Consider the following 13103-nt stretch of genomic DNA (forward strand, 5'->3'; position numbering starts at 1 on the left):
GTTTTTCTTAGAGTGTTGCATACTTGCATTGCATATGCTCTTAGGAATCAACAACTAAGAGCAAGTCCAAGGGGGAGGGGGCCCTTAATTCAAATTAAGGGCCCAACCCCCCCGTCTCTCCCCTTGGAGTAAGGGAGGGTCGGGGCGGATCCCCAACCCAAACGTTCAGCCGCCCCTTATTAGGGGCCGACTGAACCTCCCCAACAGATCGTTGGGGAGCTCCCAACGGTCATGTTGGGGAGCTAGATCCCACCGTTGGATCACATCCAACGGTGATCCAATGATGGGATCATTAATTTAAAAACTTAAAACTCATTAAAAAACTTAAAAAACTTAAACTTAAAATAAGCCAACACATTAATTCAAAAACTTAAAAAACTTAAACTTAAAATAATTTATTAGTTGTCGTTAGATCTCGTATTCCACACGTGTTCAACAAGATCTGCCTTCAACCGGGTGTGGGTGTCATGGTTTCTAACTAGACCCATACGGTCAAGTAATTCGTCCGATAAAGAGATAAATTCAAAATTTTACACATTTCCTTTAAAATTTCACACCCCGGAAACTATTTAGCTTTCCCCAAAGCGCTGGCCAAAATTTAATATGATGGTTGAAAGGGTAAAAAAGAGATAAATTCAAAATTCAAATTTAAGGGCCCTGGACCGCTCCCCTTGGAGTTGATTTTGAACGGCTGAGCTGAGACCCTTAAATTTGAATGAAAAAGTGAAAATAAGGGTCCGGGACTGCTCACCTTGGACTTGCTCTAAGGTATAAAACGGGAAGGTCTAAAGGCGCCCAGCATAATATCTGGCCCTTTCACAACCAAAGTTTGGGAAGTCGTGTGTAGTCTTGGCGCCTAAAGTAGGGCGCTTTTAGTTCATCCTAAAACACTCCGCCTCATTCTCACTTCCCTCTTGAACGGCCGCCCAACTCTAAAGGCGTCCAATTCAGAACTAGAGAGAGAAAGTAGTAGAGGAGAGACAAATACATGGACATGGATATGGAGATGGAGGTGGAAGATTCTCCAGCTACTACTACTTCATCAACAAATCCATCTACATTTAAGCGTTTGGGTATCAAAAAATCCATACAAACCAACTTCGGCGACGATTATGTCTTTCAAATCACTTCCAGGTTTCATCTCTCTCTCTATATATATATATAAACATATCCATTACTGATGGGCCTAAAAGGTTACCCTAAATAGGTCTACACCCGCAAGTGCACGGGTGTCAAGTTGTAATTTCTCGGTAAGACCGGTTCGTTCCTTAGAGACTAAGTCAAACTCAATTTAATCTTAAAACTATTGTGATTTTCAAAAGTGGTTTGATTGGTAATATGATTCCAAAAAAAAATAGCAAATATAACTCAAAAGAAAACAAATAAGTTGAAATTCAGAAAAGGGGAACCTAGGGTTTTCGAATCCGTCCATATGATAATCCTAAAGACGATGTATTTGCCTTAATCAACTAAGTTCTTTGTTTTACTCGGGTTCTATTACATGAACGTTCTAGAATCCGGAAGATGTTGTCATTAAATCAATAAGAACTTTAAAATATATGAAGATTTAATCTAAAAATTGACTTGCATATAAATCAAAACAATAACATTCTCATTATGGACTTCATCTAAAACCCTAGATAGGAAAATTAGTTTCTCATGATGATAGATGGAAGTTTAATTAAATAAATGATGGGAGAAAAGTAGAAAAAGTCGGATTTCTTACTGATTTTGCAGCCAAACAGAGCCTTAAGGAATTGATTTCCTTCTGTTTTTCCCGTTTTTCTGCCAAACGCACCCTCTGGGAAAACGATTTTCTCGTCTTCCCGGAAATGGTTTCCCTGAGAGAAAATTATTTTCTCATCTTCTTCAACCTTCTTTCTCTCTCTAAACTTTCTGTTTCTTTCTTTCTTTCTACTTATAACTCTCTGTAATCTCTTTAGCTTTATTTATTCTATCACCCTCTCACCAAGAAAACAGAATAAAAAGGAAAATCGAAAACAAGATAAAAGTAAGGGAAAATGGTTGTTTAGGTACAATTTTTTTTCATAATAACTAAAAAAGCAATTATCTTTTTCTATTATCTAAAAGCTGTCAAAATTTTATTGCTAATGACACATAAAGCTTATAATAATATAGATAATTAGTAAAAAGGTCATTTTATATTCTTCTCATTCCAAATCTGCCCTTACTCTTTACAACTCATTTTCTCTCTCTAGAAACCCCAAAATTTAGGATTTTGCTTCTTCTTCGTCTTCTCCTTCTCTGGTTCTTCTTCTTCGAATTCTGAAATCAACAAACTTGAACATCGGAGAATTATCTGCCTCTTTGATTGAAAAATGAAAACAAAACATGGAGAGAAAATAAAAGATATGGTTTAGGGTTTGTGTTGATGCAAGCTTGTAATTCTAGAAAGGCATAGATCGGTTTAGGGGACCTTTTTTCCAGCTAAGTTCTGAAGAACAAAGGTAAATACTGAGTCCTCATAACTTATCTAATCTATCAAATAAGTATAAGAAAACTTTTTGATTGAACCAGTTTGTTAATTCATTGTTATTCATTGTTATTCATTGTTAATGGAAGTTTTTAATTTCAAAAGACATATATCGGTTTAGGGGTTTTTTTGTAGCTAATTCTGAAAAACAAAGGTAAATACTGAGTCCTCATAACTTATCTAATCAATCAAATAAGAACAAGAAAACCTTTTGATTGAATCAGTTTGTTAATTCATTGTTATTTTATTTGTAGTTAGAGAATGTGAAATTAGATGGAAAATTATTTTAGCTGCTTGGGAGTCCAGCGTTTGGATTGGGAATGAGAGTCTCAATTCTCTTCCAGTTGTTCAAATAGGTGAAAATTTCATTATTAGAATTGAACTTCATTAAGGGGAGAACAAAATTGGGCATGATTAAGAAACAAACCGTTTTTTTGGGATTTTTTTATAGACCAATTCTTATACTATGACATGTGAGCATGAATTCGACCATATTCATTGACCATCAAGGTTAAAATTTTTAGGGAATAATGGATCCTCAATGTTGTTTTAGAATTTGTGAGATGTTTATTCATTGTCTTGATTGGTGAGGTTGGCTTCAGCCTATCTTTCTTGTTCTGGTTTGGGTATATTAATGATAAGAGGTTTTAACTAAATGATCCGGCATAATGAAGTTATTTTTTCATCTAATTCTACATGTGAAGGACTTTCCTGCAGATATAGAAGTTGGTTATTAGTTTCTCTTCTATTATTCTTCACACTATTCCTATAAGCTACCACTAAATTGATTGCTACTTGTACACGGATGTATGAGATGGGTGGAGTTGCTAGATCCTAGTTTTGAAGTAACAGAAACTGACAGTCATAAAGCATGAATGTGTGATTTAGCTTATCTTGCTTAAAAAGTATAAGATGCAAATCATTCCACTGTTATGTTTGCTTTCCCCTCGCTATTTTGGAGTTTCTTACATCTCTTTCAATGTCTTATCTATTAATCTCATTTTTTGGTTGTTTTGTAGGAAGTATGCCGACAAATAGAAAGCTCCAAGGAACTAACCTAGGAGCCTTCTCAAAATGGAACACAAACTTCAATCAAGTGAGTATTGAATCATTATTCAGTCTCATTTTTTATTTTTGTTATCGTTCATGAATACGCTAGTAATTGTAAATTGTATGATCAACTAAATATCCTATCTACTTCTCAAAAAATATTCTTTTATTATTGATGAGTGATGTCCAATATGACTACAAAGGTAATTGTTCATACGTCTGTCTTAGTCTTGTTCTAATACGGCAGTGTCTAAAGTCTTTGAGTATGTTGATGCAGAAATTCACAGTGCAAACCGAACAATGGAGGAAAGTTGTTGATGCAGCAACAACTACTATTCGGAGTAGATATGAATGGGAGAGTTGTTGGGAGATGTGGGTCAATGGACAAACAACTCTTTGATCGTGGATATTCTGGTTTCCGTCCTTCACCATTAACGCACGATGATTTTGAAAATGGATTTGACAGTGGAAAAAAGAAAGGCTATAGAATTCGAATGTTCGGCGACTTGTGGAAGAAAAATGGTCACAAATAAACAACTTCAGTATCTTAGTGACTGCATTTTTCATTTGTTTCCTATCTCGATTACTTCTTTTTAAGGTTCCGAAAAAAAGAAAATATTATTGAGGACGTACACGCCTTTTCTCGTAGATCCTCAGTTGCCCAAGTCGTATTCGAATAAGGACTTTAAGAGATTCATGGGTTGTAAATTAAGTTCTAAACTTGGCGTTCAATGTTATTTCGACAGAATTTTGTTTCGATTATACTAACTCTTTGACTGCATACTTTTGTTTTCCATTTTTCAGAGTTCGTGTGTAAACTGACTTTGTAATGTCGTAAATGCAAACTCAGTTTGCATTGTCGCACATGCAAACGCAGTTTGCAATATCGCAAATGCAAACACATGTTTGCAGAACTTGTTTGCAAACGTTTGTTTGCAGATCAGATTGCTGCAAACAGTTGTTTGCAGCACAGATTGTGCAAACACGTGTTTGCAGAAAAACGTTAGATCCTCAGTTGCCCAAGTCATATTCGGATGAGGACTTTAAGAGATTCATGGGTTGTAAATTAAGTTCTAAACTTGGCGTTCGATCATATTTCGGCAGAATTTTGTTTCGATTATACTAACTCTTCTACTGCATAATTTTGTTTTCCATTTTTAAGAATTCGTTTGTAAACTGAATTTGTAATGTCGTAAATGCAAACTCAGTTTGCATTGTCGCACATGCAAACGCAGTTTGCAAAATCGCAAATGCAAACACATGTATCCAATATCGCAAATGCAACGACATGTTTGCAGAACTTGTTTGCAAACGTTTGTTTGCAGAACAGATTGCTGCAAACAGTTATTTGCAGAACAGATTATGCAAACACGTATTTGCATAAAAATGTTAGCGTAAAAACACCATTTTTCTGGGTTTTTTTTTTGAGAAAAAAAGTATTAAAAATGGATCTTGTTAGAAAGCTAATGAAAAATCATTTCTAAATATATAAATTTTATTGAAATCCGACATCTCAAACGAAAGTTATAGCGATTTAAAGTTTAAAGAAAAGTAATAGAATTTAGTTACACAAAAAGACAAAAAAGGTTAATTTAGTCTTTGTATACTTTTTGACCTGAATAATAATTTTCAAATGTTTTGTGTTTTTCTACTCATTTTCAATATTATTTTGACCTTTTTAGTTATTACCTCTAAAAGTAATCGTTTAATACAACCGAGTCTCTCTCTCTATCATATCTCTCTGTCTCTCTCTCTAACTTTCTCTCTTCCTCTGTAATCTCTCTTTCTCTCTCACAAAGAAACTAAAATTACAAGAAGAGAAGCAAAAATCAGAAATTAAGAAAAATTCAAAAATAATGAGCTCTCGGTTTCTCTCTCTCTCTCCTGTTCTTCTTCAAAACTGTGATACTTCTCTCCAAAAAAAAGTCTCATATCTTCAGCCGACCTCTTCTCTTTTTATAGAATTAAAGACCAATCGAATCTCTCCTCTAACCGACCCCCAAATTCTTCTCTATCCTTTTCTGTTTTGATTTCCAGAATATCTCCTTCTCTCTCTCGGGTTTCTCCAACAGAATTCCAATCCCTCTCTCTCGGTTCTCTCTCTAAACTGTTTAAATTTCTGAAGAAGCCGGGAGAGAAGATAATTTGAATTCAGTTGGTGGTATATGGGCCATCCGATCTAATCTTCCTTTCTCCTTGTCCGTTGGATGTCCCGGTCCCATTATAATAAGATGAAACCCATGCACTGGATCACCAAAACGTGAAACCCCTGAGCGCCTTCCTTCCGTACCCGAATGTAGCCCGCGTCTCTTCTGGTTCATGCGATCGTTTCCTGGATGCATGCCATGTGTCCGTCTTGTCATTTAGTCCACCAAGTTTGACCCGAACTTTGACCTCCTCTATTTTATTGATCCGGACTCCGATTTGACTTCCGTTTTCGCCTACGGGCTCGTCTTGGACTCTACTTTCCATCCGAACATCAATCTTGACCAAGAAGTCAGAATCAAAAAATGACCAAAATGTCCCTAGTCTGCATTCTTTCCGACTTTATCCGTTTTGCACGCGTAACTCTGTAAAAAGGTACCTGAACATAAAAGAGAGTAATTCGTGAGAGTAACTGCTCTAGAGAGACTAACTCGTCTAAATTAAGAGACTCAGATGGGACATTTCCATGTCTCATCAATTACCCACCCAGATTGATAATTGATTAGAGTAGTTGATTTTCTGTCAAAGATTTAAACTTTATTTGATTTAATCTTGTTTGTTTTTTTCGTGTTGGTATCATATATCGTCTATGACTTTACTAGTGGCAACAGAAATTTACTTGAACGTGCTACTAGCTTCTGACCATAATAACACATGCTACAGTAACAGAATGTCATAGCCTAGAACGAAAGTTTTACCACTTTTTTGGCAACAATATTACTTAATTTACTCTTGGGATATATTCTTGTCGTCAATCTTAACATCTTGGTGATAAGTTGACATACAAGTAGGAACTAATAATACTTGTTTAATTGTTTTCATCCTTCAAGTTGCTTGGAAGCTAGTTTTTCATCACCTTTTTTTTAGGGTGTGGTTTCAGTATTTCCTCTGTCCTATACAATTCCTTTAACTCTTGGTATATTGAGTATCGGTTGTCTAGCAACTCCACTCTTTGATGAATAAAAAACTCTGGTGTTTAACACACATTAAGGTATACCTGGAACTCTTCTCTGTTTGCATCCTCTCTATCAAGTCTTTTTTTCTTTTCTTTTTTGTACGTTTATAAAGATGTTACTTATTAGACTCGAGTATCTTTTACATGTATATGATACTAAATTGGAAAGACAAAGTCACGGAAAGAATAAACACTTGAACACCTTCATCACTAGCCATATCAAGTTTTTGATCTTGTCCATCACGAGCAGAAGCTCTCCCTGATTATCCCTTGACTACATGAAACTTTCTTGATTATTAGCTAGCCTGCTAAGGTTTTCTCGAAAACATTTAGATGTTCTCTGTTGCTTTTAGTTTACTAAAGTTTATCATGTACGAAGGGTTAATTGGCCTGCTTTATCTCGACATTTGACCTTCCAGTACAGAATATCCAATCCCCTTGTTGTGTTGCTTCTATCTTCGTTTCAGTTTCTTTCCCGTTCCTCATTTTAAAAAAAAAAAAAGTCCTGACTCATCACTCCACTTGCAGTATCTGGGATTGGAGAGAAGGACGAAATGAAGCAAACTTCCCCAATGCTCGTCCATTAGCTTCTGATAGCTGGACACTTGAATCTGATCAAGTGAGTTTCTTTCGTGTTCTCGAACATGATCATCTACTCAATTTCATCACGGTCAGTCTTTTTATGTTTTCTTGTCTTGCTTTGCCTTATTGCAGGTTGATTACTTTGTCGATTGCCACTACTCTGGAGCTGATGATCGTTTATGGGTTATCGGAGGCACAAATGCTGGCAGTTTAGGCTATTTTCCCGTAAATTACAAAGGAGATAGAGCCATCGGATCCCCTGAAGCTATTCTTGAAGGTGCTCACTCAGGAATAGTAAGGACTGTGTTGCCTACATCAAGCATAAATGGTGGTTCATCCCAATTTCAAGGTATTTTTGGATGGACAGGTGGGGAAGATGGTCGACTTTGTTGCTGGTTGTCAGATGAATCTTCGAAGAAAGGGTCATGGATTTCAAGTTCTCTGGTGATGAAGTCTCCAAAAACTAGGATCAGTAGACATGCCATTATACAGTTGTTACTGATATAACTTTTGTAATTTTTTGCCTTGTGATCATTCGAACTTCAAACTCACAAGTTTATTATCTCTTGCGTACTTTAATATTTTTTATATGGTGTATTGGTAAAACCCAATTAAGTAGTACTCTTCTAAGAATGCATAACCGATGTATTCCTATGTGCCAAATACCATTTTAGAACCGATGTATTCCTGTGTACCAAATACCATTCAAGAACGAGATTTGCGGTGATCGAATTCCATTCTTGTGCGCCAAACATAATAGCCCAAAAGTAACAAGATAGTAATTTCAGAAAAACGTCAGTTCCTTTCCAAAACTAAGGATAACACATATTTCAAAAGAAAACAGAAACTTCTATTCCCATTCATCTTGGAAGGAACCAAATATGCATTCAACACTAAAAAAAGATACTAAAAACATCACTCAAATAAGAAAACATATCCAACTTTTTTTGTTCATAACCACCTCCAGTTCCATGCCCCTATTAATCTCTTCTTTCTCAACTACCATTCCCTTCTGCTTATCCAGCAACTCATGACTTCAAACTAAAAAAGCAACGCCTTTATAAAACTGGCCTATTTGCTTCCTTAAGTCATTCTGTTCAAAATTCATCAACCACGGCCACGCCCTCCACCTGTTAATAGGAGTACATCGAATAGACGTATATTAGGTATCTAGTTTAATGATTTAACTTGCAAGCGAGTAGTCTTAAGATAGTGTGACGAGTTAGTTGCCCCAAAGTGACCTCGTGTATCAATAAGATTAAGAGAGAGAGAGTCATGGTCATAGGAATATAAAAACTCATGTTTAACATACAAAATTTATTCGAATATCATAATTCAGACCGCAGAAGCACAAGTACTACCTTAGTGTACGCATTTTAGTATCATATATTATATACTGAGAACATAGACCTAACTATATCAGATGATAGTAACAGGAAGATGCAGAAATTACAGACCTCTACCGCCACCGCTTTTATTGCTAGGACCACCCCTGCCACGACCTCCTCCGAAACCTCTACCACCTCCATCATCTTGACCACGACCTATGCCTTTTGATGGTCTCCCACCGGGCCCATCCTCTCTACCTCCTCGACCTCTTCCCCGCCCTACTCCAGGTGGTTTTCTATCTGCAAAAAGGTCAAACGAAAAGAGATGCAATTAACATTAGTACAATAGGAAAACACTCATTTTACAAATATTCCACAAAAAGTTCGTGCACTTGATGAACCAAGCTAAAAAAGGTAAACTGTTTACTTATTTAGCTGGTTCATACAGGTATAGACCATCCAAGTATGTTTTGTCAATAGGCTCAAATGGAACTATACATTTATTCTGATAGTTTCTAATACTCCTTTTTCCTTCGGAGTTATGCTTTATTTGTTTTTTAACAAAATATCATGCAACGGTCAATGAATAGTAGCATAAAGCAAAATTACCTGAGCGGCTCTTGTTTGTTTCTTCCTGAACTTTATCGATCACCTGGACAGTAAATTCAAGAGATACTATATGTCAAATTGTTATAAAGATGCCCAACCAAATGATAGAGCAACATATGTAATGAGGCTTTCGAGTGCATCTTACTGAAAGGAAGGAAAAAGAGAGGAAAGGAAAGATTAATCAGACAAACATTTCCTCTCAAGAAATAAAACACATGGATAGCTTGATCATGCTTTCGCCTATTTCTAAAGTAATTCAGTCATCTTTCCTTTCTTTTGTTATTCCTCAACATTTTAAATTGCTCAGAAGTCATAACCAAGAAACGTGGTTAGCTTATGGATCAGAGTAGCTTGATGGCATACTTGGAAGCTCAACAATAAGCTCCAGTCTAAGAGATTAGCCAACTAATAGTGAGTTGTATTTTTTAGGCATTTCATATGATCTGTATTGAAATCGAGATTAACTGTTCACTTGAAAATGGAAATGATTTACAAGGTAGCTCCCACTTCTATCAATAAGAATATTATAAAAGTTGTGTGACCGACAACACAGAAATCATTCATTTGTTATCACTTACGACAAGAGGTGAAAATCGTCAACTTATTATTTGTACCTAGTACCTACAATTTTTAAATATACCAAAGAAGATATCCTGGGTTTTAGATGAATGCTCTTTTTTCATAACAAGCTCCGGGAAGAGAAGCCTAGCAGAAGTAGCCACTAGAATAATTACTGTTTTCACACACACTACTTAGTGTACTTGCGCGAACCTTATTCGGTTGATCACTGATTACAACTCTTTCAGTGTCTTGACAGACTAGTTTCACAACGAATAACTATGACATTGCTGGATTATCGCTATAGCCTAATAGGAGGTGAAGGGAACTCCTATAATTTTCTGAAACGAACTGGCAGATAATGTTCATAGACATATACCATTTAGCTAAAATATGTGCTCATCCAACAGTAATGAGTCCTGGAGTAGCCATGCAACAAATATCAGTTACGCACCCGATTGGATATTCTTACTTCCTAGTGTCCAGTAATATTCTAGGACAGTAGGAAAAAGAAGTTGAGTATAAATGGCTGCAAATAATACGTACATGATACATCACATATAGGATATCATTCAACAACTTATAAATATATCGATTAACAGTTAAAACAAAAAAGAGGAAATTTTGAACGATACCTCATCTGGAACTCGAAGGTACTTAATTGTATTCCCTCGGATATAGCACTCAGGCATCCTCCAAAACCTATCACCATCCTACATTCAGAGATTCTACTATCAGGATTAATCAAGTTTGGAGTTGATGAATTAATATCAAAATCAAGTAAAGAGAGGGTAAGGTAGAAACATTACTTTTGAGGTACAGATGACTTCACGTAGATGAATGTTCATCCAAGTATCACAATTCACCAAATGCCCATTATAGGTTTCGCCATTCTTCAGCTCCACCAACTATAACCAAACCAGTATAACAAAAAAAGATCAATAATTTATGTGATATACAAGTTATGTAACCTGAAGAGAAGGCCATGAGGCCCTCACAACCATAATCAATTTAACACCATTAACAACTCAATACAATCCAAAGAGCTCTTACCATTGGATGCCCTTGGGCAGTCTTCAGTAAAGACAGTGGAAGCTGTAAAAAATAAAAACAAACACACAATTATACCTTCAAATCATACTAAAGAAAGAAGAGAAAAATTTAACCCTAAGTTTAGATCAAACCATACCATCTTATTAAGCCGCTAAAATTCAAACCTTCCCCAAATTATACAACCTGCATAAAACTCATCGCCAACAAAAATATGTTCAGATTAACAACCATCCAAAAAAAAAAATGAAAAATCAACATCGAGACTTAAAAGTTCAAAAAAATTAAACCCAGAATCCAAGCGCCAGTGAAACCCTAGCTACTAGTGAAGCTCAAAGTAGTAAGTAGGATAAATCTAAAAACCCTAGATAGTTCGAAATGGAGAACAAAACGAAAATTAAAGCAAACCTAGAGAGAGAAATTGTTCATGAGACTTCAATGACGTACCTCGTTTCGATCTCCTCTTTTGGTTTCTGTGAAGGGTTCGACGCGCAGATTCTCTCTGTAACAAAAAAAGTCTTGCCTGAATATAATTTGAAGTTGGAAATATTATAGAAAAAACGGGTCCTAATAGCCGTCATCTCCGATCAAAACTAAAAAAATAATATAAATGGATATTTAGTCCATTAAGTCTCATCGAGGGATAAAACACAAATCCTGAGATTACATATTAATGGCCAGCGCTTTGGGAAAAGCTAAATAGTTTCCGGGGTGTGAAATTTTAAAGAGAATATGCAAAATTTTGAAAAGTTTCCGGGGAAACATATATTTATGGGGAGTATGGTTCAAAATAAAAAACTCTCCCCCTCACCTCCCTCCACCTCACTCACCTCCCTCCACCTCATCTTCTCTCTCCACTTCATCTTCTCCGATAGGTCGCCGGCCGGAAAATTTTTCGGTCGGCGACCATGAAAAAAAAAAAAAATTTATTTCACTCACTCTCTCTCTCTAGAAACTCCGGCGAAGAAAAACCCCTTCGCCGAAGTTTCTAGAGAAAGAGAGTGAGTGAAATTTTTTTTTTTTCATGGTCGCTGGCCGGAAAATTTTCCGACCGGCGACCTAATCGGAGAAGAGAAAGAGAAGATGAGGTGGAGGGAGAGAAGTGAGGTGGAGAGAGAGAGCTGAGGTGGAGAAGCTATTTTGCTTTTCCCCTAAATAAAATTGTCAAACAAAATTGACCAATTTTTTACCAAGTCTTCACACCCCGAAAACTATTTAGCTTTCCCCAAAGCGCTGGCCCATATTAATTTATAATACCTATACTAACCTTCTTTATATATAAAATCTTATTTACATTCTAAAATCCAAAATATCTTTTTTCTATTTTTATCTCCACATTCTCTCTCCAATCACGTTTAATTCAAAATAAATTCCATCTCCAATATATTCCGTAACTGAAATCTGGAAACTTTCTCTCTCCCTAACAACGAAAGCTCCAATAAACCTCCATTAAACTCATCAGCAGCAGTACAAACCTCCATTGCTTCATCTTCATTACAGCAGCAGTAAAAACCTCCATTATTTATCTTCATTAGAGCTGTTAAAATCATCTTCTTCATTGTTAATGAGGTAAAACACTTTCTGTTTTATACGATTTTATATTATGTTTCAGTTTATTATAACAGATTCCCTCTCTAAAGTTGATCATATATGATTTTGAGTATAAGTTTCAAAGATTTTGTGTACTAATTCATAGAAACAATCGAATGTTTGATGTTTATTTTCTTTCTCTCTCTTAAAATTTCATTTATGTTTTAGATCTTGATGTTTAATCCTTCAACTCGAGTTTGTCATTATTGCAATCAATCATCATAGCATATATCTTTAGATTTGTAGTTTAAGCTTAATGATATTCTCATTTTTTTTTCTTCAGATCTGGTTTTCAATCCGTACGGATTTATGAAACATTTGTTCTTTCGTACGGTTACTCATAACAGAATTTACAGTACATGTACTTTATCGTAAATTACCATAATTTATAGTAAATTATGGATAATTTATAGAACATTACATGTGCTTTAACACCAAAACAGTACTCATTTCATTAGTAGAAATACTTCGCTTTACGTTCAAATCTCGTGTACTTTGCAATAAAGTATATATAATTTACGTATATCTTCATGTGCATACCATTATGTATATAATTTACGTATAAGTGCACATAAATTATGTATTATTTATTTACCATTACGTGTACTTTTCACCCAAAACAGTAGCCTTGTTAAGTTTACCAAACTACTCAAAACCTTCAAATGTTGTCAAAATTTGACAA

The 13103-nt window shown here is 35.6% G+C and overlaps 2 protein-coding genes across 3 annotated transcripts; one reads left to right on the forward strand and one right to left on the reverse strand.

The window, feature by feature from the left end:
- Nucleotides 1-988: 988 nt before the first annotated feature.
- Nucleotides 989-7904, forward strand: LOC147569193 (uncharacterized). Its single transcript, XM_086662227.1, has 6 exons — nt 989-1073; nt 2749-2850; nt 3514-3590; nt 3832-4040; nt 7233-7323; nt 7419-7904. The coding sequence occupies exons 1-6, from the start codon at nt 989-991 to the stop codon at nt 7791-7793; spliced, it is 939 nt and encodes a 312-aa protein (XP_086518353.1). The 3' UTR covers nt 7794-7904.
- A 164-nt stretch (nt 7905-8068) lies between these two features.
- Nucleotides 8069-11420, reverse strand: LOC147569194 (putative U6 snRNA-associated Sm-like protein LSm4). Of its 2 annotated transcripts, XR_015231211.1 has the most exons (9): nt 11279-11384; nt 10971-11017; nt 10835-10876; nt 10591-10689; nt 10417-10494; nt 9224-9266; nt 8744-8914; nt 8172-8416; nt 8069-8098 (listed from the first exon to the last, which is right to left on the reverse strand). XR_015231211.1 is itself a non-coding variant. In XM_086655633.1 (8 exons), the coding sequence occupies exons 2-8, from the start codon at nt 10971-10973 to the stop codon at nt 8394-8396; spliced, it is 459 nt and encodes a 152-aa protein (XP_086511759.1). In that variant the 5' UTR covers nt 10974-11017; nt 11279-11420; the 3' UTR covers nt 8069-8393. The 2 variants fall into 2 exon arrangements, 1 of the variants encoding a protein (XP_086511759.1); XM_086655633.1 differs by having other exon boundaries at nt 8069-8416; nt 11279-11420.
- Nucleotides 11421-13103: the final 1683 nt, after the last annotated feature.

The sequence above is a fragment of the Eschscholzia californica genome, unplaced genomic scaffold, assembly GCF_041429995.1.
Source record: "Eschscholzia californica isolate CP2 unplaced genomic scaffold, dmEscCali1.0.p SCAF_1, whole genome shotgun sequence".
Lineage (NCBI taxonomy): Eukaryota > Viridiplantae > Streptophyta > Magnoliopsida > Ranunculales > Papaveraceae > Eschscholzia > Eschscholzia californica.